At 48.3% G+C, this 27,273-nt stretch overlaps 1 protein-coding gene across 3 annotated transcripts; it reads left to right on the top strand.

The window, feature by feature from the left end:
• ARHGAP19 (Rho GTPase activating protein 19) lies at nucleotides 1–26,689 on the top strand. Of its 3 annotated transcripts, none has more exons than XM_074908424.1 (12): nucleotides 1–50; nucleotides 13,036–13,301; nucleotides 17,464–17,544; nucleotides 17,884–18,093; nucleotides 18,695–18,921; nucleotides 19,462–19,548; nucleotides 20,482–20,547; nucleotides 21,273–21,461; nucleotides 22,179–22,277; nucleotides 22,869–22,961; nucleotides 23,455–23,523; nucleotides 23,960–26,689. In XM_074908424.1, exons 1-12 carry the CDS (start codon nucleotides 7–9, stop codon nucleotides 24,014–24,016), a joined length of 1,488 nt encoding a protein of 495 aa, XP_074764525.1. In that variant the 5' UTR covers nucleotides 1–6; the 3' UTR covers nucleotides 24,017–26,689. The 3 variants fall into 3 exon arrangements, with proteins under 3 accessions (XP_074764525.1, XP_074764526.1, XP_074764527.1); XM_074908425.1 differs by lacking the exon at nucleotides 1–50 and adding an exon at nucleotides 10,108–10,192; XM_074908426.1 differs by lacking the exon at nucleotides 1–50 and adding an exon at nucleotides 11,890–11,969.
• The last annotated feature ends 584 nt before the right edge of the window (nucleotides 26,690–27,273 follow it).

The raw sequence follows: 27,273 nt of genomic DNA on the forward strand, positions 1-27,273 counted from the left end.
TATGAGATGGCGGCGGGAGCTCCGGCGCCCTGCGGGAGGCGCGGCGGCAGGTAGGAGCGGGGCTCCCCGGGGCGCGGCGCCCGCCTCACCCCCTCCCCGGGGCGGTGGGGCGCCCTCCCCGGCCTCTCACCGCGTTATGGGTCCTGGTCCCGGCCGCTGCGGGTCCCCCGCACCTCTCCGCAGCACGCTGCTGGCGGGCAGGCGCCGGCCGGCGCACCTGGGCCTCGGCCCGCCCATTGCGGTGCTTCCCCTGCGAGCCGGGCTCCCGCCGTCCCTGCTGCTGCGGCGGGGCAGCCGCTCCCCCGGACCGGGGTCCCCGACCCCCTGGCAGAGGTGTCACTGCCCGCCGGTTCTCGGCCGGGTACCCCCGCGGGATAGGCGTGGGGGACCGGGGTGGCTCGCGGCGCGCATCTCCGTATCGGTTTGCTGCACCTCGGTGCTGCGGTTGCATCGTCCCTGCGGGTTCAGCAGCTGGGGAGCGCTCCATGCAGCGTCCCTGTGCTGCATTGCAGGGGAAGTACCGCCCGTCCTCCTGCAAGGGGAGAGCTCCTGCACCAAACAGCCTGCCCCCCCGGGCAGGGGGACCGCTCCGTTGGAAGCCTGTCCCTGCGCTCACGTTCGCAGAGATCCGTTCTGCCCCCGCTCTGGTGCAGAGACGCCTAGGCGGGCTTAGTTCTCCGGCAGCCGCAAAGCGAGAACTAATAGAGAGCGTTTGGCAGTTGCAGGGTTTGGTAGGGTGATGGCACTATATAGACTTGCTTCGCGTCTAACCCTCTTTCTCCCTTGCTTTGTCCACTCTACGTGCGTTATTCTTGCTTTTCAAATACACGTACAATGTCAGCTTCACGTAATTCACCTTTAGCACGTACTTTTATATGCATAATTATCCTGTGACTGCTGCCATTAAAACAGCGGAGAATATATGAACACCTTATCGGAACAGTGTTGTCAGATGACAGCCAAAAGACAGTCATATCTCTTACTTCCCCCCCCCCCCCCCCCCCCCCCCAATTTTTTTCTGCATGTGTGGTGTGGAGCAGCAACCTGAGTATCCTTTGAGTGCTAATTCTTGTAGACTTGCAAAATAAATACTGTTGAGGGCTGATGCCTCATATTCAGCCTGATTCCCAGTGGTGCTGTACCGTTCTCTGCGGAGTGGGACCCATCCTGATGGCCCTTGCTGTGCTTATCTGGGGACACGGCTGTGGTGCCTGGGTTGGGGCGGAGCGTTGCTCGGGAAGGAGGGATGAAAAGACGGTGCTCGTGTCTGAGCAGGGAGTGCCTCAGACGCTGGACCTGGTAAGGGGTTGAGTATGCTTTGTGCAGCTGATAGTTAAAACACTTTTGGGAAAAGCATTTTAAATGTGGCCTGGATCAGTCTAAATGACTGAATTTATTTGTTATATGCTGACAGTTGTCCTTAGGATGTAATCCCCCTGCTCTTTACCCCCACCCCCACAAGTGACTGTGTTAAAGCAAAGCATGGAGTTTTACTCCAATGCTTCCCATCACCCACAGGTAGCACCAGCAAATCGATCTTTCTGAAATGGCTTGATAGAGTGTCACTGCACAACTGGACATCAAGAGCTCACGTCGTAAACTAGCAATTGCTTTGCAGTTCTGTCACCACAAAGACCACAAAGCTTGCAGGGTTTTTTTGGTTGGGTTTTTTTTTTTTTTAGAAAATAAAGCTCCATGACTCTGTTTTTGCCCCTATTTCCTCTCATCTGGAGAGAAGCACAAGTTAGCTAGTAAAGCTTGCATGCTGTGCGTGTGGTCTTACTGTATGCTGACTTAAAGATTGGAAATGAAAGCTGGTTGTCTTAACCTCCTTACCAAATATTACTGAATGCGACAAAAGATGATTTGTGTGAGTCTCTCTTTTGTTTGTGGTCTCTCTAACCTCTGCCTGGCTCTTCATAACTGAGAATGATGATCGCAGTGTGCCCGAGTGCTCAGTTGCAAAGGAGAAACATCTGTCTGTTTAATAAATGCATTTAATAGTCAATTCAAGCAGTGCCTAACCACTCTGCCACACGCTCCATGTTCGTGTTGGCCATTTGATATGGCAGGGGTGGGATGAGTGGAAGGGAAAAAAGCAATGGGCCTGGAAGGTAGAATGTGCTGGGAAAAGGCATAAGGCATCTTGCTAAAATGGCTTGATAGAGTGTCACTGCACAACTGGACATCAAAAACTCACATTGTAAACAGGCGATGAAAGGAGACACAATTGCCATCTCTGTTTTACTGCAGATAGGAAAATGTTCACTGTAAACATGACTTAATGCCCAAAAGTCAAAGTGACTTGCTGAGGGTCATGCAGAAGAAATGGTTGATTTCAGAATTAAAGCCAAGTCTGGCTGCTTTTCTCTGAAGATAGCCTGGAGCAGGGGACAATCTTATTCAAACATTCCCTCTTCCACAGCTGTCACTAAAATCTTTGAGACCTAGACTTGCATTTAACCCCCTACTTAGTCCAAGCCGTGTCAGACGCACATCCAGACCCAAACTGTGTTGCATTTGCAGTATTTTTGTATGTTTGCATGTAACAGCCTGTCCTGTTCTCATCTGGGGCCTGGGATGGGCTTGGACAACAGGATCCTTGTTCTGCTACACTTCAGTTTATTGTCTGTTTGCGTGAAGAGGGAGCATTGCTTGCCCACATAGCCCAAATCAGCAGCTGGGTCTCCTTGCCAGCCTAGCGGTTGCCTTGTTGCTGTGTGCATATGAGAATGTCACCGGGCTTCATTAACAGTCCTTTAAAGGTGCCTGGGCACTGAGTTCAGCCTGAAACTGAAGCACTGATGCGGGACACTGCTGGGAAATCAAATTCCTTGTGCTAAAGGTCAACAGTCTTCAGTGTGTGTTGGTTGAATAAGTGGCATGAACAGATGGAAAGGAGACAGGGCAGCATGGAAATGTTGGCTACTATCTAACAGTTGCACTGAAGTCAAGTTCCTCCTGGAAATACTGTCCCTCTGTATGCTGGGTTAGGCTCCTGGTCACAGTTGAGGTCTTGTGTTTTTCACTTGTTTCAGGGTCAGCTCTTTCTGTAGGATCTCATTTTCACTTGTCCTTTAGCTGGGGGCAAGAACAGGGAGCTGAGGCCCTTTCCTTGGCCTGTGCTCTCTGCTGGGTTCAGGCATGAACCTGCTGTGCTGCTTTTGTGCGGGCTTTCGCCAAACCTGGGCGGTGATCCCAGGGACTGACACTGTGCTCCAAGTCATGGAGGTCTTGGAACCGGCATGGATAGAGAAGTGGGAGGAACCATGGCCCTGTGGTGTCAGAAATTTGTCTGACTTCTTGTTTCAGAGCTTCACAGGTCTGGTGTGTTCCTGGCCTCTCATCCCAGTAATGTATTATTATTACTGCTGTGTTTGAGTATTGGGCCCTTTTCTCTGAGGTGCAACAGCCTCAATCCCTGGCTCTTGGCCTTTCTCGCCTCTACACTAGGTAATTGCACTTAAGCTATCTAGAGTTTCCTCATAAATTTTTTCAGAAACTAGATTGTAGGGAATATGATAAGCTGCTTAAATAATTGCCTGCCAGCTGCCTTATGAGAACTTTTAATGTGTTTGCTTTTGGCCTATAAAGCTCTAATAATTTGGAGTCCAGCCAAAACATCCTTTCTTCTCAAGTGGTAATGTGTCAGCTCTGATTTTCAGAGACAGGAAGTTCTCCGGGGAGCCGGCATTAGTTTCCCTTTTGTTTTTCTGGAGTACAGACTCAAGGTTGAAACGTAGCTTTATGGTTTGGGAGTTCCATATGGGCATTCCTACAGCCCTGCTCATGAGCTGTCATACAGCAGGAGACAAGCGTGCTGTGGCTGGCTGTGCCTTGGAGAGCAGGAAGCCTTCTAGGGAACATCCGTCACAAGCTTTCAGGGGTGCCTGGAGCTCTCCTCTCACGGACGTGCCACTCCACACCTTCCTGAGCAGCCCTTGGAGCAGCACATAAATATATCACTGCTCCCTGGGCTCTGCAGAGAAACCAGGTAAATCCAGCCAGAGATGACCTGTCAGGCTGGATGGGAAGAGAAACAGTTTCTGATCAGTATGGGAGAGTTGCATAAAGTGACAGCATAGGTTATTGTCCTATGAATTCTGGTATCTGTGTAAAATATTCCGGTTTTTGACATCCTAGCCTGCCCAAATCCCTTGCTCAATAACTAGGCTCCCATTCTGCTCTGTTTGGTGAGTTAATTTGGCTGCTTTGTGTATCTCTGTCTCTCTGGTACTCCATGCTGGGCTGCTCTGTGCTGACCCAGCCTGTTTATCTGTGTGCCTCAGCAGCCCTGACCAGATGTCACCAGCTTATTTAAATACTGGCATGCATCCAGGGGTGCCTCATTGCCATTCCAGCTTGTGAGAGTTTACACATCTGGAACATGGGATGTGGCCTCTGACATACTCAGTGGTGTCTGCAGAGGATTGCTGATGAGAAGGGATTTGATGTGCTCTCATCCTTTGCAAACGCCACCATGATACAAAATACAGATGCAAGCATGCAGCTTGCCCATTGCATCTCCAGAGTGAAGGAGCGTTGTGGAATTATGAAAGTGTAATGAAAAAAACAAGAGCTGTGACTTCCTGAGTACATTTGTATTTGCCGGGCTGTGCCCACAAAATCTCCCCTAACAGTGCTGTGGGTCCTGACCCAGGTCTTAGTAACCCTTTGGTCCAGAAAAAACAACAGCAGACAGGTGAAGGGGTGAGTGCTACAGCACGCTATACTCGAATTGCGATGCTTTGCTCGACCACTGACAGCTGATGGTGGGATGGGATTCCCAAATGTGTTCTTGGCACCAATTGGTACTATCAGTTTTGGGTGATTATCATCCTGTGGGAGGGCTGGAGGAAAATATCCATCCTTCCTTGCTTTGAGTTCCCAGACTGGTTGCTACAATAGCTTGTTAATTTTGCTGCGTTGTTTTTGTGTGATTGCTCAAGTACTCATGTCAGAAGTAAACTTGATTGTTGTAGGGCTTCTCTTTACAGATGATAAGTGAGCTCTGACCTGGACACTGGCTTGGAGCTACTGGATGGAGAAGCCTCTACATGGTATATCAGTGCTAGTCTCTGAACTACATCTTTTCCCTGCCTCAGAAGGATGCTCTAGGGCTCTTATCTTCAAGTGCAAGGGTGACAGTCAGGGGTGCCTGCAGCAACTTCTGAGCGCTAGGGGAGAGGCCAAGGACGTAAAGGAAGGACTGGGCTATGCCTCTTATTGACTTCCAGTATGTTTAAAATGGGGAAGTAAAGAAGTTAAAGACGTTTTAAAATGAGGAGAATAAGGGAATGCTACAATCGTTGGCAACTGGAAAGTACCCACTGGCACACTTTGAGGATATGGCAGACACGTGTGAACCTTGCAGTCCACCCAGCTAAGGACCAAACAGACAAAAGTGGGAAGAAACTTCCTACCTGGGATATGAATTAAGTTGAAGGGCAGTCAGTTGATGAGAGTCCATGGACAGTAAAGCATTTTAGATTACATGAGAAAGCTGTGGGGGTCTGTGGGAAGATGTGTTCTTGAAGTTTGTTAGACTCATAGTCAAAGGTCATGGTGGGTAATTCTGCAGTGCATGGGGAGAAAAGACCAAAAATCCCTGTCCCAGACATGGGACACAGCATTCAGGACAGATACCAACTGGCCCCATGATCCATGGTACATTATTCACAAAGCAAATGGCTTAAATTAGTAAAATAAAAAAATAAGCATTGTTTTGTCATGATTATAACTATATGACTGGGGCAGGGAATATACATCAATACAGTTTCTATTCAGACTAGCCCCAGACTCTGGTGACCTTCTTCCAAAGGAGAGGTAGCATGCCTGCCTGGCATATTCTAGGTGGTGGGAAGTGGCTGCAGGGCTTCCTCAGGTTGCAACCCTCTCACCCTCATGTGGGGGTCCAGATGCCCTGCGGTGCTGCCAAGCTCCTCTGGCTACCTGGTGCTGCTGGCCTCTTGCCTCTGCTTTGCCAGCAGCTCCTGGCCAGTGCCTGGAGCTCAGCTTTTGCCTCCTCAGCTCTGCGTCCCAGCCGTCCCTGCCTGATAGCTTTCAAACCAGCTCCTTTGTGCTCAGTCCCATGTCGCCCCTCCCGCAGAAGCTGGATTTCTTCTAAATGTCTGCAGTGTGACCTGATTATTTTTCCTGTCCTTCCTCGCCCTCCTTTTTAATAGTGTCTACAGAAAAGCTGGCAGAGTTCAGTTATATCAGTCATGCTGACTGATAGTGTTGCCTCTTCTCTTGGGATTCCTCCTCTTTTCTGTCCCTCCAGCATTCATTTCAGATTTAGCTATCAGCCTTCTGAAGACAGGGTATTGCCTTTGTTCTGTGTTTGTACAGCATGGAGCACAGTGGAGTCCCCAGCTGTGACCAAGGTTCCCAGTGCCACAGTGATAAAAGTGAATAGATCAGTAACGAGAAGAGGCAGCTGCTGCCATCTGAAAAGATTCAGTTTTGGTGCTGGTTTCAGTGAAATCAGGATTGGATCTAAGGCTCCTCTTCTATTGCTGCTCCCAGTAGGGGTTTATATTAAAATAAAGACACAAACTTTAGACTGTGTTGAAAGTCATGAAAATCGGAGCAGCATTGATACTTAATGCTGTTAAACTGTGTTATTCTGATGTTAAGGCAGACATATGAGCTTGCAGATCTTTAATGTGAAATTACTGGGTTTCTGGCAGTAGCTGTGTTTCTGCATTTTTTAGAGTCTGGGTAGGAGGTTGAGCAGTCGCACAGCGTGGGATCATCCAGAGCTGTGGTGGTGGTGCTGGGAAAGCAGCTTGGTGAGGATCACAGCAGTGAGCATGCAGTTCCTCTCTAAGGTGCCCCTTAGTTCTTTTCCTCCTTCTAGCACTAGAAGGCATCTGGATACTCTGATGTTGTGGTGATGGCTGACTGAAGTACTGCTTTGTTGACTTTAAAATAATCCATTAGTTATTATTAAAGATATCACAAAAGAATTCACTGAGGTCAAACTTGAGAAATTTCACGTTGAAATGCAAATTTCTTGATATTTCATATATATCAAGCTGTCTTGATACTGCAGTTTTCTTTGACGCTGGTATTACGTTGCATTTTCAGTTTCTTCCAAAGCACACTCTGCCCCGCCTCCCCGTTCCCGCAACCCTTTTATCTTCCCGGATAGGTCTGTCTCCAGGTTCACATCACAGATGTGTAGCTGATGTTGCCAAGGTCTGCTTTGAGTCCTTTACTGAGACAGAATTTGAATTCATAGATTATAGCAGTGACTTGGATATCCAATTTACCCAATGTCCAAAAGATGGCCAGGTGTTATGTTAGTTCCAGGTTGTCTAGCACAGGCTGCCATCACATATTAGCAGCTTTCTTCTCCAGCTCCTTGCTGTTTAAATTGCATAGTATTATCTGGTTTCCATAGCCAAGAGGCTGAATCGCTCCACATTAGCTGTTTAAATGTGAAGAAAGCAAAGCAAAAATGAAAAAGGCAGTGTTATCTAGTATGGCTTACTTGTATTAAGTCTAGAAACAGTAGGCAAGGATCAGCATCCACTGTGCTATGCCATCACAAAAGGACTCTGCCTGTAAAGACCTTATGAGTATAACCCTAGGCAAAAATTGCTTCGTGTTTTTCTTGACATTTTTCAGAGGCAAATCAGTCATCCTATGAAGAGTTTCTGTGCCAAATCTGAGGCCTGAATGTGATCTTTGTTACGCTGTCTTACAAGAATGTCAGTCTGAAGTACAGTCCTCAAAGCAACCTTAACTGTGAAATCTCTTCCAATGTCTCTGCAGTCCTTTCCCATTAGCCTTTTTTAATATATATATTTTTTTAATCTAGGAAATAATTTGTCTTCTAGTCCTTTTGTACTTAAAATGATTCCACATAATTCTACTACAATTCTTTCATCTCTTTGCAAAATCTGGGATGGCTCCTATTGGCTCTGGAAATACTGTCTTCAGACATCCTCATTAATTGATTCCTTACTCTGGCACAACATAGGAAACGATGCTACTTCTATCTCCCTGGGGAAACACAAGTCTGTGCGCATCTGTCCCGTCTCCCTTTGTGCTTAGCCAGGCAAAGAATTGCTCGTGTTTTGTGTTCTTTAGCCCTGCCTGCTTACTGCCCTGCTCTCAGTATTTGGGAGCAGCCTGGCTCTTTCTCAGTCTAAAGATTTTTTTATTACAGAAGGAGATTTTCATTCATTATCTGCCTTATTTTCAAAAACTCTTTAATCCTTTTACTCCTGTATGGTAAAACTCTTCTACTGTGGTGTGTCTGAACAGTTGGCTTCTTTGTGATGGATACCAAGTGTGCAAAATGGCACTGGAGATGGATTTTGCCCACTAAATTAGGTACATCAGGCTCTTCTGAAATCTGCAGCTTCCAGTTTTTCCACTTTCCCAGCTAGAAAAACACAGCTAATGCCTTGCCCCAAAGGTACCTCTTCCTTTTCTTTCTTGGCTTACTTGTGTTGTCCTTATGCTCTATTTCATGTTGATTGAACCTGTTTCTGGTTTCACGTGGGTGGAGTTAGAACAATATAGAATCTGTAAAACCACTAAAACAGTTAGGTCTCACCTATCTGAATGCAATCGTGCTACATGAGCTAATCTGCCTGTTTGCACAGCTCTTGCACCACAGGTTCAGTCACCAGGTTTTGCCAGTTAAAGTCTCATTTTTGTCTTAGTTTCCAAGGCATTTCCCTGGCCTGGATCTAGTTACCTTAGGGATTAATTGATCCATCATGATTTTGACCTCCTGCACCATCCACTCCCCATGAAATGATGGGGCTGTCATGCCTGAAGCAAGAACGTTGTGTGTGACAGACAGCTTTCTTTGTGACTTGGCTGGGATCACAGGGTTCACTTCTAAAAGATACTAGAATGGCAAGAATCTCAGCACAATATAAGACCCATTTTTTTTAATCTGCTGTCTTAATCACAACCCTATTAGTACAAGGTTTTATTATTCATTGGGATTTGATTTTATTCATGGGATTGGAGAGGAAGCTATTTATTCCTTTATTTTATCGTCTTTTGACATGTAGTAAAGCAATCTGAAATCACAGCACCTAGAAAATACAACTCTGTAATTGCAAGCAAAGCAAAAAACCCTCAAACCAGTAAACTCCCTGAATACATGTTTGTCTCCCCTTTGCTGCTGTTATATAAACTGTGAGTGCAGGTAGAGTACGTCCATCTCCCTTTTTTAACATGAAAACAGCAGATGGGGCACATGGCTTTTTCTGAAGGTTATAGTGTGTGCAGCAGTGAGGATTGGCAGGGTTATTGTGTGTAAAGCCAGTGGGGGCTTTATCTTTGCTAAGAAATAGGGGTTTGCTTCACATTTCCATTTTGATTAGCAATAATGATACAAAGGCAAATTTTCTGTGCGAGGAAGAGCCTGCTAATAAAGTGACCTTTCAAAATTAAGTAGCTCATTGAAGTGCCATACCACAATAAGAGTACACAAGGCTGGTCCCAGCTGCGGCAGGCAGAGAACCTGGACAGGAATCTAGAGAAACATGGAACGGGAAGCCTGAAGTGGATGAACGGCACATGGTGGCACAATAAAATAGTAGCAAAGAGCAATGGCCAGGTGCTGTTTCCAGCTCTGGAGGGGCTGATCTATGTGCTTCGTCTTTGAAAGAATCTAAAAGTGTGAAAGGCAGAGGCAGACAGTGTTTCTAGCAAGGTTTCCGGACACAGGGTTGTGCAGTTAGGGGACTCAGCTATTGTCCTGCCAGGGCTGTAACATTGGTTGTGCTTGGATGCTGTTGGGAATGTGTTTGCATGGCTTTACTCATGGTAAACACAGGATAGATTTGGGGCTATTTTGTGGATTCCTCTTGGATACAGGTGGAAAGCACTTAATACCACGCTGGTCCTAATTCAAAACCCCAGTTTCTATGTAGGAATTATTTGCTGTTAAATTCCAGCTACGCAGCCTTTGGCAAGAGACATGAATCAATTTGTCCAGCTTTTCTTTTCTGTTTTGTCTCTGTGTGAAGGCTGATGCCCAGTGTGTGCCAAGGGGGCCTTTCAGACCCAATAATGCGCCCTTGTGTCTCGTAGCATGCGTGGAATTTGCATAGGCTGTGCTGGGACAGGCAGGTTTCTTTTGTTGCTGGAAACAAGGAGCAAGTTCTTTTCCCTGTCTCTGCTTCCTAATGCCTCTCCAAAAGCTCTCAGCACTCATGTAAGAAATTTACTTTTTTTCTACTTATTTTTGCATTAAATGTTCTTAAACTTTGTGTGACTTGTAACACTGGCTGTGCAGAGAAGTCATGTCAGTCAGTTCTAGTTGACAAAATTGTTTAATTTTTATTCTCTGAATCCAGATATCTAATTGTCAGAGGGAGCAGATAATCTGTGATGCTTGATGTAACTGCTGCAAAGTATTTGCATATCTTCTCTGTGGGGAAACAAAACTGTGAGTGAGTGAATAACAGTGCACGGATCATTGCAGGCAGGGTCACTGGGCCTATACACTTGCTATTAACCCTTCTTAGGATCTGTATTGCCACAGAATGAGTTGTCATGGGTTTCAGGCAAAGGGTGTGCTCCACATTATAGGCAGAGCTGGCACTTGCTTGTGCATTGTAGCCCTGTGCAGTGAAATGCGAATATGATCAGATCGATTGGCAGTTGCTTTTTGGCAACCGATACCGAGTTGTTGCATTTTGGTTGTGATTTATTGCAGATAACAAACTGCTGAAAAACAGGCTGGGAGGTGCTCTGAAAAATATGGCCCCCATTTGGAGTCAGCAGCATGCTTGCTAGGCCACTCTGAACCATGCAGCTGGGAGCCTTTAAGAGCTTTCTAAAATTTTAGATGACCTGGCAGATTGCCTTGCAGTCTGCCTTGCAGACCTTCCTTCTCTCCATCCTCTGGAAGGAGTCTTCTGACATCCATGGAGACTGGAGGCAAGGGGAGAGGGTTTTCATACGGACTCTCACGGTGCAAGTGTTGCTGAGGGCCCGGTTTCCTCTGATTTCAGCAAGTATCATTCTCTTTGTGGAACCTGAGCCCCAACTTTTATTCTGTTATTCTGATCACACATCCTGGAAATCATGCCACGATGGTCTTTCAGGTCAAAGGTGTACAGCAGTAGCTCAGATAACCGTTGGGTTCACAGATACTGCGGGGAGGGTGGAGGCAGGCTGGAGTTCAGGTGCCTTGCCAGTATGTGCTTTAATGCCCTTCTCTTTGTTAGGTGCTGTCGATTTACATCAGAATAAGTTGCTGGGATCTCTGAACTAGTAGCTGAAGTGCTCTGTTGCTTGAACCAATGGATGTAAGGTCCAGTGGGTTGCAAAGGCTTTGGTGGCAGGCTGTTGAGCCGTGAGCACAGATGCCCAGTGTGGTCCAAACATGATGATGTGACCTCCACCCCTCGGAAGAGAGGAGAGGAAGATCAAGGTGCTTTGGTCTTCTGTGGGAAAGTCTGCTTTGGAGGGAAAGCCTTTGGTGGCACCAGGGGTGATCGTCAGAGCATGTGCTTCCCCCCCCGGCTGCCACACTGCACCCAAGGGACTGACATGATCCCTGGTGCACCGACACATCATTTCTGTTACCTGTGCACTGGGCAGCTGCTGTTGGAAAATGATGTTCAGTGAGAGCTCACAGCTGAGGAGGGATGTTGAAACAGTGGAAAGGAAAGTATTCTATAGGAGCCCAGGAATGATTAAAGGGCTGGGGAATGTCACGCAGTGAAAGCACGCAGTGTGTGCAAGCTTGGGTGGGTAGGCAGCCTCCACCCAGAGCCTGGGATGAACTGGCACACCAGCTCTCAGCACCAGGCCAGCACTTCATAGCCAAGTATGACACTGGGGCAGTAGCTTGTGACTGGGGAGTAGTGACACTAATCCTCACATTTAAGTAAAAGAAGGACAGGAGAAGCAAGCTAGGCAACTCTATCCTGTGGTCTTGACTTCAGAAGCGTGCAAGTGTTTGAAACAGTAGTGGGAAGATGGTAATGGAAGACCTAGAGGTAGATGGAAATTGGGATAAGCTTTAAGTGTGAGCACTGAGAGTGCTGATTAACCTCTTTGATAACTCTTTATTTTGATTTTAAACATGGTGAATGTAGCTTACCTAACCTCTGGTAGGGCTAAGTATCTGTTACAGATAACCCTTAGCAGAGCACTGTCTCAGATGCATCCCTTTTCCCATGCCACATGAGAAGCTATGAAATGGAGAAAGTAGGCTTTAATAGAGAATAGGGGAGTCAGATAAAGGACAGCCTGAAGAAGAGGCAAGAACTGGATGAGCCAAAAAGAGATGTTCTAGGAGAAAGTTTATATGGGGTTCCTCAAGGACTGATCTTGTGTGGCTAATGCTCATATTGATGTTCACGCTCACTCCAGACTCAGAGTGCATAGCTGGGCACTTATCGTGGCTGGCAGAGAGCAGTAACCAAAGAGTTGACAGTTTGTCACCTGGGAGCATTTGACCACATCGTAGTGAAAATGTGGGTCAGTGTTATTGCACATTTATTATCTTAAAAACAAAGTTCCAGGGTATGGGAACTATCTGTTGATAGGAAGATAGGGATGATGGAATGGCAGTGGGAATGACAAGTATAAACTGGGCATGAAAAAATTTAGATTAGGATTTAGATTTTCAGGCCACTTGGATGAATTTCTGTGGAGGAAAGGAGACAGAACCAAACATTTATGACTGAGAGTTCTAAGTTAATGTAAAATATTGGGTGTTATACCTGCCTGAGCCAGTAGGATGTAGACACAGTGAAAGTTTTAGTTGGCCATGTGTTGCGTATGTTACCATCATGCTACAGAGTGCTTGTCTTGGGCTGTGTTGTACAAACAGGCCAGAAATGTTTTTGCTCCAAAGGGAAATGTAACTGCACTGTGCTGAACGCTCACCAAAGACAGACAGTGCTGTTGGTGTAGACTGGTAGCTCCTGTGTCAGCAGATGTCTCCTTCAGGGCATACCAGCTGGCTGTAAAAAAAAAAACAAACAACCAAGCAGTGAGGAGTTACTGTTGTTTTTTTTTTCTCCTTCCCTTTTTTTCCAGTGATGCCATCTGCAATTTTGTCATTTGCAATGACTCCTCCCTCCGCAGCCAGCCCATCATCTTCAATCCTGACTTCTTTGTGGAAAAGCTGCGCCATGAAAAACCAGAGGTGTTCACAGAGCTTGTTGTCAGCAACATTACCAGGCTCATTGACTTGCCTGGGGCAGAGCTGGCCCAGCTAATGGGAGAGGAGGACCCAAAGCTGCCTGGGGCAAACAGCACAGCCTCTGGATTTTTTCGTTCTCTGATGTCTCTGAAGCGCAAGGGTGAGTATGGCATGATGTCTGGTGCCCACCTTTGGGGTGATGCTGACTGTCATAATCCGTTACACGTAGTTTACAAAACTTTCAGTGTAGGCCTGTTGTTTTGAGCTTGTGTTGAATGCTTAATACTATAGGTTTGTAATCTCTGGGAATGCCACCTCCGGAAAGGAGCGAAACAGAGGCTAGGAGGTTCATCCTGGAAGTGCCCTGCCACTTCTAGAATGCCCTTCTTCTGGAGATTATTGCTGTGGTTTATGTCAGGTTGGCCTTGGTGGGTCAGCTGGTTGCTGTGCTCAGTGCAGCACACGCCACAAACATACAGCTTTGCTCCCTGGCTGTTTCTGGTCTAGCTCTGTGGATAGCACTGACCTGGAGAGGGGTGCCTGACCAAGGTGCAGGTTCTTCCAGTACACACCAAGGTGTCCTTGTCTCTCTGCTGGTTTGTGTCCATGGAAGACTATGCTCTGTTTTCCTTAGCTTGTTAGCTTTCTTCGTAAGTGATGGAGTATCAGTAAAGGCTGAGAGCATCAGGTTCCATGAAGAACACTAATGCCCAGCTTTTCCAGGCCACTGACTTCACTTAGGGTCCACTGTCTCTTTCAGTTGCTGTCACACCTCTCTGAAAGATCTTGTCTGTGCATCTCCCATCCAAATGCCAGTGCCACTCTGATGCACATCCCAATCCAGTGAGTCAGTGACAAAACTGATGACTGACTCTGCTCAAGCCCAGATTCAACCCTGGGAGATGACATATTTCTCTGAGACAAGCATTCAGATGGAGTTTTCTTCTGGTAAACTGACTATTCTTATCTTCTCTTTCAAGTTCCGCTGCCCACACTCAAGATGAGCCTGGTTCTCCTGATAAATTCAGTTAAACCTTCTCACTTATCTAGACAGAAACTGCCTCCATCTGGGCACCTCTCACATCCTTTGTCAGCTCTGGTTTCCCAGCTAGACTGGCTGTCTGCTGGCAGAGAAGCTGTGGGTAGCTGCCTTCAGATGTTGGCAGCCTGAGGTTGAACACTTCTAATTAGTCTTCCCCTTTCTTTGAGCAATTCTGCCATTGTGAGTACCTCTGAGAAGGGAGCTATCACTGTCTTTATTTTGGTCTTCAGTCTTTAGATAGCTTCTCTAAGTGTTTCTGATTCTATCAAACCTATTACTCCATTGTGTTTCGTAAGGACAAGCTCTGCACCGCCCCCTGCTCAGGCTGAATTTTCTAATGCTGGCTTCAGCCCTCTACTCCTGGCTCACCCAGTGGGAGCCCTGGTAGATACACTCACGCTGGGCTGGACACCACTGCTGGGGAAAATCAGGTGCTCCAAATCAAGTCCTTTGCATCCTTAGGTCAGAATTAGTAAATATTGCCATGACTTACAATGCTGCTCTGTGATGACAGGTCTTTACACTGCCCCAAACTGCAGCTGGACTGTGCTCATACCTGTTATTGCTCCTGCCTCTGTTGCAGGAGAGCAGCAGGACACCTTACATTCAGACACTTGCCACCTGACAAACAGGAGTGAGTAACCAAGGGGAAAATGTTTTCTTAGCATTTATGGAAACTTCTGTGTTCTTGTCAGAACCTTCTAGGAGGAGCTTGTGATCCTTCTCTAGTTTGTTTTTTTAAATTATCTGTACTCTGCTGGAGCACTGCTTTTATCAGACCTGATGTCTCCTGCTAGCTCTCTTCCCCAAGAGCTCCGCCTTCCCCCATTCAGACATCTCCATGGCCATGTGTCTCACTACAGCTACAGCTAGCAGATGTTTCCAAGTCTGCTGGCTGCACTCCCAGGCTGGAATGGCACTGTCTCCCTGCATTGACAGGCACTGTCTGTGAGCTCCTTGGCCAAACTCTGAGAAAAAGAAGTTTGTGCGTACAGAGAAAATCAGTTTCATGTACTTTTTGTTTCATCTTGGAGCCATCATTTGTTTTTCTTTGTGGTATAGACCAGCTAGAACAAACAGGTTTTATTTCTTCAAAGCCAGAGGCAAAGAACCACAGAGCTCAGAGCTGATCAAACTGCAAATACTTACATCTTCTTTGAGCATCAGGAAACTCAATCTCTTGCTGCTTCTTAGTTTCAGGAGCAATCATACAATAACACCTAAGCTGTTGTAACTCAGCATCCATTCTCCAGACACGTCTTTCAAGTTTCTTTGAGAATCAAATTCACATTCAGATATCAACTTCTGACTTCAAAAGTAAATTGAATTTGTCATGCCCTGCATGTCTCAAGAAGATGCATTTTCCTCTTCCTGGCCACTATTGATTCTATCTGTTGAATGTCTAATGAGTTTAGTTTTCCTAAAGGACAAGAATCTTTTGCCAACCATTCTCTCCCTTTGCATTCAGTCCTTTCAGATCTTACATGTGGATCAAGAGCTCACATTGCCCTCCTTTCTCCTGCAAGACTGAAGCATGTGCTTTATCAGAGGGAGGTCAGAAAGTTCTTGATTTAATAGGAGGCTGGAGTTCCTGGTGGCTTACCGTGTATTTCAGAAGCTCTGGAAGAAAATGAAACGTTCTTCAGGCAGAATAAATTTAGTTGCATGGGAAGGCTGCTAGAGAAGTGCATAGGGTTAACCAGGTCTTTCCCACATGCTGTGAGCATCAACAAACCAGTAAGATCTGTAGTACAACAGACCAAAAGCTAGTAGATCAGAATGTGCTGGGGGGGGGGGGGGGGAGTCTTTGGGGGAGATAACTTTTATCAGAGCAGACAATGCACTGCCTGGATTGCTGTGCTATCAGCTGTAACAATAAGGAGGGAAATCTTCGGCCACAGAAAGCTGGGGTGCAGGTGCCCAGCTTGTCCTCAGAAGTGGCCCATGCTCCTGGCAGTCTGGTCATGGAGAAGGGAGGAATATTATTTTCTTAAATCTGTTGGCTCTTTGAAGCCTAAGTGCAAGGGCAGGACAGACCAGCTCTGTATGTGGTCCCAGTTCTCAGTCCCAGTTCACATGTTGTAGTATGGTCTATCCAGCATCATCTTTCTATTATAGCTGCAGTCAAAACCTACATGCATCTGAGGGAAGAAGCAGTGCTCAGGGCTCTGGATGTTGCCAGTGAAGCCCCTTGGGAGTTGCCTCAGCTTTCTGAGAGACAGAGTGTGCAGGCTGTGTGTGTCTGGAAAAAGCCATTCACCAGCAAGACTGCATTTATTAGAAAGTACTGTCCTGCTGGATAACCACTATCTTACCTGGGAAATCCGTCTGAAAAAACAGTTTTCTGCATTGGTTCAACAAGTGCCTTCCAGTTAAATGGGCTTCTCACCTAATGTTTTCTCCCATGCAGGGTTCTCTTTCCTTTCAGCTCAGTTGCTTCTATCTTCTTTTGGGGCTGTAGCCTGTGTTATTTACCAGAGCTCTGGAGCTGGCAGCTCATGCTTGATCTGTAACAGCCCCATGAGATGAAAGCAAACTCCAGGAGTGAGAGGAGCTGTCAGTGCTCCATATGGAGAAGGGCCCAGCTCATTGCTTTGCTGCTCCTTTTTTTATAGTTGTTCATTGTTCAGACTTTGTATTTTACTGTACTCAAGCCAGGGCAGCTGACATGGTATCAGGGAATTCCAGGGATTACCAATCCCTGAAAAGGAGGATAGTGTGAGCCAGTCAGATAATGTCTGCTCTCTCCAGTAGTGCTGATTGTCCTCTCCTATAGTCTCATAGCTGCACCTCTTCCTTCTGCTCCACTCCCTGTCAAGCCACAGTGAGGACTAATCTGGACTTTCCTTCCCAGGTGTGGAGTGTGGCAATGTAGCAACCACCTGGCCAGTCACATCTGCCCTTTCCACTTTGCTGTTTCCATAAGGTCCAGGCTTGCAGATGATATGCCCTTTAAAACTGAAGCATCTGTTCTGGTGATGTTTTCTTTTCAAGAACTAGAGAATTATTTACAGAGAAAATGCTTTAGCTGATAAAAACTGTAATTAAGCTGAGGTAGAAAGCAGGATGATGAGGCCCTTACAAGTACAGCACGGTGAGATGAAGCAGCTTATTTGGGAGTGCTTGTGCTATCTCACATCTGTGGAGGTCCTTGTGACCTTCACCCTTAGCATTTTGGGACACTGGTCTTTGCATGCTGAGATCCTCTTCTTGGGGACCACTCATCTCCGTGCCCTGTTGGAATCTGAGCTGCCTGAACAAGTTATCTTCTGTTCCGCAGAGAAGGGGGTAGTGTTTGGCTCACCGCTGACAGAAGAAGGCATTGCACAGGTTTCCCAGCTAATCGAGTACCTGCACAAAAGTAAGTAACTCTATCCTTCTGTCTTCCTATCCCAAGGGGTATCTGACCCACCCCAGGTCTCTGGTGCAGACAGTGAAAATCTCTGAGCTCTCCAGAAGCAGGAGTTTGGGGCTGTACTGGATGACTGTTCCCGGGAATTGTCTAGCAGATATGTTAATCACTTTCCATCTGTGCATGGAGTTTTTCTATTGGTGGGAGCTAGCTTGAAGTCATATCTGTAAATGCAGTTCACTGAAGTTTGCTGTTAAGCTCTGGAAAGGGAAGGGAACTGCTTTAGTGAGAATATGGGAATCAGCCTCTGATTAATCAATGGCCTTTTTTCTCCACTCTGCCAAGCAGATCTAAGAGCAGAAGGCTTGTTTCGGGTGCCAGGCAACAGTATCAGGCAACAGATCCTAAAGGATGCTTTGAACAGTGGTACAGATATTGACCTGGACTCCGGGGAGTTTCATTCCAATGATGTGGCCACCCTGCTTAAGGTGTTTCTGGGTGAATTACCAGAGCCGCTGCTGACACACAAGCACTTCCATGCCCACCTCAAAATTGCAGGTGAGTGAGCAGCAAGAAGCAGTGATAAGCAAAGGGAATGGAACTAGCCTCCTAGAAAGCTGGTAGTGCTACAGAGCTGTGCATTAGGCTGCAGAAGGGTAATCCTTAAAGGCAGGGTAAGAAGGAACCTTCCTGCCATCTCAGCCTAATGGTTGGAAAGACTGGAGCAGAAATTCTGAGGGAATCAGGCCAAGTCTGTCTAGCCCAGCCTTCTCTCTCCCATATTAAACAGATACCTCCAGGAGTAGAGCCCACATTGGTAACCTTGTTCTCCATCTTTTTTAGGTCAGGGGTTCTCCTGAGCAAGGTGTGGTTTCAATCTACTTAGTAACTGTTATTGAACTACTTTATGTGAACTTCCTGCATCTTGACTTCAACCCATCACAACTCTTAGCAACTGTGTTCTCCTATGGGAGGAGTACCACAGATTAACACATCAGGTGGGGAGCTTAGGAGCTGGGGGGAGAGAGACAGAGGGCCAAGAACTATGCAAGACTTTGGAGGAGACTGCATATGAAGAGGGAAGGGTAACTGATTGCAATAGGCCTCCTATTAGGGAAGTTAATGTATGTTCTTCATGTTCTGCTTTGTGATTTGGCAGACTTGACATTGTTTGATGAGAAGGGGAATAAGACCAGCACTCCAGACAAAGAACGCCAAATTGAAGCCCTCCAGCTGCTGTTTCTGATCCTTCCTGCGCCCAACCGCAGTCTGCTCAAACTGCTGCTGGACTTGCTCTACCAGACCGCCAAGAAGCAGGACAAGAACAAGATGTCTGCCCACAATCTTGCCCTCATGTTTGCACCCCACATCCTGTGGCCCAGAAATGTAAGCAGTGCCTCAGTATCTGTGGGTGGGATATTGCAAGGTAGAAAGCAGAGGCTTGGCAGGCCTACTGGGGAAGAACCAAGATGGGAAGATTAATTGTTGATACAGTGATGGGAGGGCTGGAGCCTGGGATGGTGAGGTGGAACTTCCCAGCAGGGCTCAGTGCTCATGTTTGGTCCAGACTGCCGTAGGTCTCATTTGGAAGTGATGCTTCATCTTTTCCAGTAAAAAAGCACAGCATGTCCTGCTTCTTTTAAGAATGGCAGCTCCAGACAAACCCTGCAGATCTCTCTCCAAGGTTTCTTGTGCTGCTGGTGAACTGTTTGGCCCCAGAGTTTTCTGGTTCTCCTCCTCTCAGAGCAGCTTTGGCTCCATGAGCTGCTCTTGTTGGGGTGCTGTGAGCCCTGCCTGCCTGTCTCCTCGGAGCGGGCCTCCTGCTGAGGCACTGTGTGTGGCTGTGTCCCAGAGACACCAAGGGCAGCAGAGACCCTTCCTCCTCTGCTTCTAACTGCTGCGCCTTTGGCTGTGTCCACTTGCCAGGTGACAGCAAATGACCTTCAGGAGAATATCACAAAGCTGAACAATGGAGTGACCTTCATGATCAAACACTCTCAGAAACTATTTAAGGTAAGTGCAATTTGGGGTCTTGCTCTCCCTGGCCCTTCAGCAGGAGACTGAATGCAGATCTCAGGTGTCAAGTGTATATTCTGGGTGCTTTCTTCTGTGGTAGAAGGAGAATTTCTACAAGAAGCTGTTCCTTTAGTGACTAGGGAGGAGGTCTTTGCTGGGCAGGCAGCCCAGGAGGTGGCTTCATGCCCGGGCAGGTCAGGAGCAGGGTGCGGTGTAACACCACCCTCTGCTGGAGACCCAGCACCTGCTGCCCGGCTGGGAAACCTGGTTCCTGGGGACAGGTACCCCCCGAGCTCCCCTCAGGTTCTGGCAGGATGAGAATCTGAAGGGGCTTGTCCTGGATGAATGCTGCCAAGAGCTGAATATGTAATAACGATGTGCCATGTTGTTGTGAACTTCTCTGCAAGTGGTAGTCAACCCCCTGCTGTTCCAGGCCCAGCCTGCAGTCCGGGGCCTCTGCCTGGCTCAGGGCAGGGTGCTGTGGTAGGACAGTCAGGAGTGTGGGGCTTTCTGCAGGTTCCTCCAGGGAAGTGTTCTGCAACAGGCAGTCTCTTGACTTATCAGGACCTTCCTGGTCAGAGTCCAGGACTCTGCTTTCTGCAGAGTCCTCCCACAGAATGTTTCTTTTCTGCCCTGTCAGACCCCTGTTTGGCCACTTCAGAGCTGGGGGAATTGCTTGGAAAAAGTTCCTGTGGAACCCTGCTCTTACTCTTTTTCCACTTGTGTTGGTTGCCTGCACCAAAAGGAAACTCTGAACAGGGACTGCACTGGGCCATGAAATCCCATTGCTTTGTCTGCCGTAAGTGGCCGAGTCTTGAAGAAAGTGGCTTGTGTGGTCTGTTTGAAGAGCAGCTCTTGCTGGGGCCACTCTTGTGCCAGGGCCAAGCATACTAAATGTACATTTGGCCTTTTCTCTGCTCATCATCCCAGGCCCCAGCGTACATCCGGGAGTGTGCCAGGCTGCACTATCTGGGATCCAGAGCTCACACATCAAAGGTAAGGCCAGCAAATGCAGTGCCAGCCCTCCATGGAGGAGCAGAGGCTGTGATACTATGAAAGGATCCTTGTGAGTGAAAGAAGCTGAAAACAAACCAAGTCATGAAAGAGGATCTGTCAGAGAGCAGGAGTGAGGGAACCATATGGTGTAGTAGTGCAGGCGGCTGCATTAGGGATATTGGGCAGAGTTGAAGCATCTGTTAATCAAAAGCACAGGGAAAGCTACCAGTCCCTGTTTAGCAGCAAACCTGCTCCCCGTGCCCAGTACACGCAGCACCTGTTCCTTCATGGGGTTGTGCCTTCCAAACAGACGTGCCTGCTGCTGTGGCCAGGCTGCTTGGAAGAGGGGCTGGGATAAGGGCTACTTGCTGCTACTGGGACAAGATTTGTCTGTGTCTTGCCAGCAAATGCTTCCCTGCATATAGCTGCAGAAGAGGGAAGATGCATTGCAAGGAGCTGCACTGACCCTTCGCAAGCCTGGAAGGGCCTCTGCAGCTGGCATCCGGGAGGGGAGGGAAGAAGCAATGGGGTCACCTTTGTATTGCTGTCACCTCTTCCTGGCACAGGGCCTGCTGGTGCAGTGCTGCTGCAGAGGGGTAGGGAAAACACAGCCTTGTGCATTCACTGGGGTTGAGGCATCTCACGAGCCTCTTCCCAGCCTGGCTCAGATGGGTGGCTCATTTGGATTAAAGCATGGCAAGCAATTGCTGTCTCCATTTTCCCAGGACGACCTGGATTTGCTGACGTCTCCTGGCTCCAAGGAGCTGCAGCCCCTCAAGTCTCAGAAGCGAAGCCGTCTGGACACTTGCCATCAGGAGGAGACCCAGCAGCGCACAGAAGAGGCACTGAAGGAGCTCTTCCGCCACGTCCACAATATGCCTGACTCTGCAAAGAAGAAGAAGCTTATCCGACAGGTAGTGTGGGGAGAAAAGATATCTTTGGGGTGTGCTTGTCAGCACAGTCCTGGGCACAGGGCTAAAGGCAGGGCCTTCTTGAGAGCTGCTTCTAGTCCTGGGTGGGCTGGGGATAGTGGGCTTTGGGCTGTGTAAGGGGCAGAGCTGTAAGAAGGCAAGGGAGGAGGCCACCCTTCCCGGATGTGGAGCTTGCTGCACCAAACTGTGCTTTGAGCTCTCTTTTTTTCCAGGCTAGGGACTTGCCAGTCAGCAGTTCCCCATGGCCTTGTTGAGCTTCCTCCCTCAGAAAGGGAAAAGTCTTGTCCCCTCTTGCCTTCATGGAGTGGACAAACTGGTCTTTTCTCACCAGTCCTGTGAGCATTCTCAGCCAACTGGCTGCTCCAGAGACTGGTTGTTACAGTCAGCACCAGTCCTGGCTGCCAGCCTCCAGCTGCTGCCCAACCACCTTTCTGCTCCAACACCTGCTGCTTTTGGCTAATCTGGTAGCCAGCACAAAGCAGCCTCACACCCAAACTCCCTGTAATCCTGGATGGGAGATGTGGCCTTCCTCTGCTTTATTCTCACTGCAGCTCTGAGCTGCTCCTCCATTTTGGGGTGCAGAAGATAAAAAACAAAGGAGGAAAAGAGGGTAGCAGGTAGAACAGCACACAGCAGCAAGGAACTGGTGTAATGATAATGGTAACTGTGCTAACATATTGCACTCACGTTTCCTCCTAGTTTAATAAGCATCCTACAGCTCTCACTCCTGGCTCTGATGTACCCACATCCCCAGCACCGCGACGCACCCGCTCGCGCTCCTTCAGCGGCCTCATTAAGGTAAAGGCAGCTTCTGACCTGCTCTCTGCTGTGAGTTTCTGATGTTGCTCTCTGCTTCTGCCTTGCCCTGGCTTGAATAAGGCCCTCAAAGGGTAGGGACTGTTCAAAGTATTGGCTGCTGAAGAACACAGATCCACTGGGGCCAGGAAAGGCAGCACAGTGGCAATAAGCCTTGTTAGTATAAAGTGTAATTATCTATGAAACGCTTGGCTGTAGGATCTGTGCATCTTCTGAAGGGTTGTTTGCTTCCCGAGATGAGATGAGAACTGACAGGGAGCTAGTCATGTAGTCTAGCCTGTTAGCACAGGTGTTAGCACACTGTAGGCTGCCCCACAGCAGCATGTGCCTGTTGCTGACAGGCTGGGCTCCTAGCCAGGCTTCAGGTCAGCTCCCAGACCCTTTACAATCAGGCAGACTCAGCCTAGTGGCATGGTATTTCAGGTGGTTCTGCCTTGTAATTTTTGTCCCAGCTTGGCTTCCTTTTTTCTTTCCCAGCATCCAACTGCTTACCAGCAATGCGTCCTGCTTCTTCCCTTTCTTTTTCACTTTTCACTCTAAGCACTAGCCAACAGCCCTTTCTTCTTACGGCAGCGGAAAGTTTTGGGAACACCGGTTATCCTGGAGAGGAAGAGCAGGGATTCCACACCGGAGCCTGAGCGAGTCAGCAAAGAGAATGTCCACCTGGTAAGAGCTACTCCAGCACTGCTGAAGCTGCTGGCACAGGGAGCGTGGGAGGGGAGTCTGAGTGCAACTTGGGCATTCATTTCAGCGATCCTTGGGGGGCTGCTTGCTGTTCTCTGCTCAAGAGAAGGTTTCCAAGTTTTTTCTGTATGATTAAATAAGGTCTTAGGAAGCTGCTGTGAGGAGAGGAGAGCAAGAACAGATGGCAAGGGCAGCACCAGGACAGGGGTAGCAGCCCTGGGCCTTCACCCCAGTCTCGTCCCTCTGGCTGTGTTCCTGCCATGGGGCATTGGCTTGTGCCCCCTTCTCTCCATCCTCCTCCACAAGGTGTAGAGAGCCTGCTGTCTGCACGTAGCAGGGCTGTCCCATGGACCAGACAAACCAAGAGTGGATTTGGGTGGTAGCTGCTCTCTGATGGTACAGGCTGCTCCTGGGGAAGGCTGTGGATGCCATTTCATTGCCCAGCTCTCTATTCCTATTGCCGTCTCTTGTCCAGTTACAGAAATGTGGATCTCCAGCTCACATGTCCCAAGCAAAGCTGAAATCTCTGGAGGGCCGGAAAGAGGTGAGACAAACATACAGGTCTGTTCTCCTTTTTGTGGGGAACCTGACCTGCTGGGCTCTGACACCTGCAGAGGTGATGGCAGGCATGCAAGCTCTGCAGTCCCCTGGCTTGTAGCACACTGCTGTGTGCCAAGCCACTGGTGTGCTGGAAGCTGGGCCTTGAAGGTGTGTGCAGCCCTTCCACCTGCAAGCTGGCAGGCTGGCTGCCACAGGAAGCAGAGGGTACTGCTAACGGCCTGTCAGGGGTGGCAGTGGGACAAGAGGTTGGCGCAGCCCAAGACCAACTACTATTTACACTTGTCTAGTGCTCTGCTTGGGGAAAAGGTGGGGGAGGCAGACACCAGGGGGGAGTCCTTGCAGAGGGAGGACAGCATGTCAACCTTTTCTTGCATGGCATTTTGTCTCAAGCATTCAATTGCTCTAATTCTCTGCTCCAGGAATCCTGTAGACGCATGCGAGCCCGCCTGCTTTCCAAGGATTCGTCATCCCTCTGAATCGCCTCGCACCAACGCATGGGTGGGGAATGCCCAGCCCCGCAAGCTGTGAATAATGCGCTGCACTGAGAGGGGGAGTGCTGCAGGCTCACGGCAACCCTCACCAACATGGCAGCACTCTTGAAACTGGACCTTTGCAAAGACTGCAAGGACTTGTTTCTTTCTGTATATAAGTTATAGTTCATTCTACTATGGGGCAAACCACTATCTAACCAAAACTTGTGCAGCATGTCTGACTTGCTGGCTCTGGGAAGAACTGGAGTGCTTGCTTGCATGGAGAACCCTGTACATTGCAGGGCCCTGTGTGCACTCCCAGCTTTCTCTGCAATGTTTGCTAGGCTGTATTTTTTTGCTTTGAGTTTTTAAGACATTGGCTTGTTTTTGCTTCCTCCCCTGTTAGCAGTGAGGAATGTTGGACTACAACCTTCACCCACACCCTGACAGCTAACCTTACCTCCAGGCCTCCTCTGGAGCCGTGCCCTCCTCTGCTTCCTCTGGGCTTCCTTTTGCCCTGCTAGCCCCGAAGGGCTCGAGCACACAAATGATACAGAGCACAGGATGGGTCTGGGAGAAGCCAGGCTCTGCATGCCATCATTTCAGCTGGAGCCAGGGGAAAAACTGCTTCCCCAGTAAACTCATCCCCCTGTTTCAGCTTTAGCTGGAGGCAGCCCTTACTCCCTGCCTTCATGTTTTTATAGCACAGCTCTGCCTGGTGAGCAAGGAGTGTTGCTGCTTTGTGTTCACCCAGGGAGGCTAAGCTGCGTGGGGCAGGAGGCTGGCAAAGTCTGTCTGGGGCAGGACAGTCCAGCCTTTGGAAGCTGGGGTCTCTGAAGCAGGCAGTCTTGTGGCTGTGAGTGCAGCATAGGAACAGTATGAACAACATGAATGGGGAGAGAAGGTGCTAGCCCTCTGTGATCTGCTGCAAATGGTACCAAAGGCTTTGGCTCAAGATATCTGGATGGCTGGTCAGGCAACTGGCTGATTAGTCATTAAACTGGGGGAAAGGCCTGGAGCTGGGTTCAGCTCTCTGGCCTGAGCTGCAGAAATGAGATGAAACCATTTAGATACAGGATAAACTCCCAACACAGCTGGCCAGCGTCAGCTGTCTTGTTAAGCTAAAGTGCTCCAGTAAGCCAATCTTGCCAAGTACCTGTCTGCGAGCACTCTGGGGTAGGAAACACACAGGGTCACTACTGTGAAATAAAGATTTAATCAGCTGGGGAACGATCTAAACACTTCTCATCCCTTCTTGGCGAAGCAAATAATCTCTGGAATCCAATTATAATTGTCTTCCAATCTTTAAGAACCAGCAGCCGTCAGGAGTTAGAGCTCTGCCCTTGACAGCTTTCTGAGACAACTGGTGGCAGGAGGTGTGAATATCTGGATGTGAGCAGGGAGTTCAGTCAGACTGGCTAGAGCTGTCAAAACAGGGCATTGAAGCTCTGTGCAGCTTAGCTGGAATTTGTCACTTTTTTTTACTGTGGGGTTGGTTTTTTTTTTTGAGATACAAAGCTATGTGCCTCATGCTGCTGTCTCCAAAGGGATGTTCTTTGTACTTTATTGGGGGTGCCTGTCCCCAGTCTGACCCCAAATTGGAGGAGCTGCCTTGAAGAGGTAGGGGTTAGTGGGACTGTAGATCTGGGAGTTGGGAGTTGCTGGTGTTAGGAGTCTCTGTCGCAGCAAAGAAAGAGCTCTGGTTCTTCAGGGACTGAGCAGGCGAGGATGCTGTGAGGAAGGGCAGAGGCTGTTTGCTGTGGTAATAGTATGTGCTTTTTGAGAATGTGTCTGTAAGCATCCCCTCCAGAGGCTGAAGCTGTCTATGTGCTCTGAAGAGCACTGTGTGTTTTGTTGACAGCACTTCTACCCTGCCCCTGCAGTTCACTGTTAGCAGAGACCTGGGGATCTCGACTTTGCCTCTGAACAAAGATGAGGTGGAGCTGAAGGTCAAGTGGCAGAGCAGGGAGATTTGAGTCTGGTCCTGCTACCTTTGCTCTCACTTGCATCAGGGGCCGTTGCTGGGTGAAGCATTTGTTCATCCCAACCCTCCTCTCCCCATTGCCCCTAGCTTACTTGGGCATATATCTCTATATGGGTTTCTGCTTGGCAAGGCAATCTTGTTCCTAAGACTAAATATGCTGCTTCAGTATAGATGAGAGAAATGTAACTTCTCTCTGCTGTCCCGGCCTTACTGATGGCTCTAGCTCAGGGACTCTGTCTGGCTTCTGACACAGGTGAGATTTGTTTAGCTCTAAAATTATCTATGAGGGTTCAGCCTGGTGTTCTGAGTGTCTCTCATGCCTTCCCTGCCAAAGGGGTGGGTGCAGTCTCCAGACAGGGCAGTCCAAGAGGGGTTCAGTGCCCTGGGCTTTAGCCCGTGGTGCTGTCCTCCCTGTGTTAAGGATGGTGGTGGCTAACGGGTTTGGCCTCTAGGACCCTTGGCTGTTGCAGTGCCAAATGTGTTCACACTGTCTCACAGGTGTGGGGGAGTTTGTCATGCTTGGATGTGTCTTATTTGTCTGTTCTGCGCAATGACTCACAAGGATGCTTCCTCCCAGAGCAGCCACTAACTGTTCCCAGAGTCCATCATTTCCAAAGTATTTTTAATCTTTGTCCTTATTTATATATGCTATGTATGTACTGTTTCAGGCCGTTGCCTTTGTGTGTTCATGTGAAAACCCCATATTAAATGCTTTTATTTTTAGTGGGTTTGCTCAGTTAAGCAGTTTCATTGGGACAACAAGGACTTGGTGGTGCATCCACCTTCAAAAAGAAGGAATCGTCTGCTCAGAACCCCACAGCTCCTACCCTGAAGTGGGAGGGTGCTTGGTGAGGCACTCCCATGACACTAGGCAGGGCTTGTTCCCTCTCTGCGATTCTAGTGTGATGCAGAGTTGCCCAGACGGGCTGTCTTTCCTCCAGAGGTATGAAGTTGGACCTCTTCTTTTCCTGTCTTCCCCCTGCTGTCATCCAGGGTGATGGGAAATCAGATTTACAAAGACACTTTATATAAATAATGGATCAAATGAATACATTTTTCTCTGTAGAACCATTCTTCTCTTGCCACTCTTGGCTGCTGAGGGAGGGTGGTTTCTGCTTGCATTTTCTTTTCCTTCTTCTTAATAATGGCGTCTTAGATTTTATGCAGATTATTCCTCTGTGAAGTTCTTCCACGTTTGAAATGCCCTGGGCTTGCCTGCCATGGCGAGACACTCATTAACATCCTCGCCATGCAATTGAAAAACAAGCAGGAGAAGCAA

This window comes from Athene noctua, chromosome 5 (assembly GCF_965140245.1).
Source record: "Athene noctua chromosome 5, bAthNoc1.hap1.1, whole genome shotgun sequence".
Classification (NCBI taxonomy): domain Eukaryota; kingdom Metazoa; phylum Chordata; class Aves; order Strigiformes; family Strigidae; genus Athene; species Athene noctua.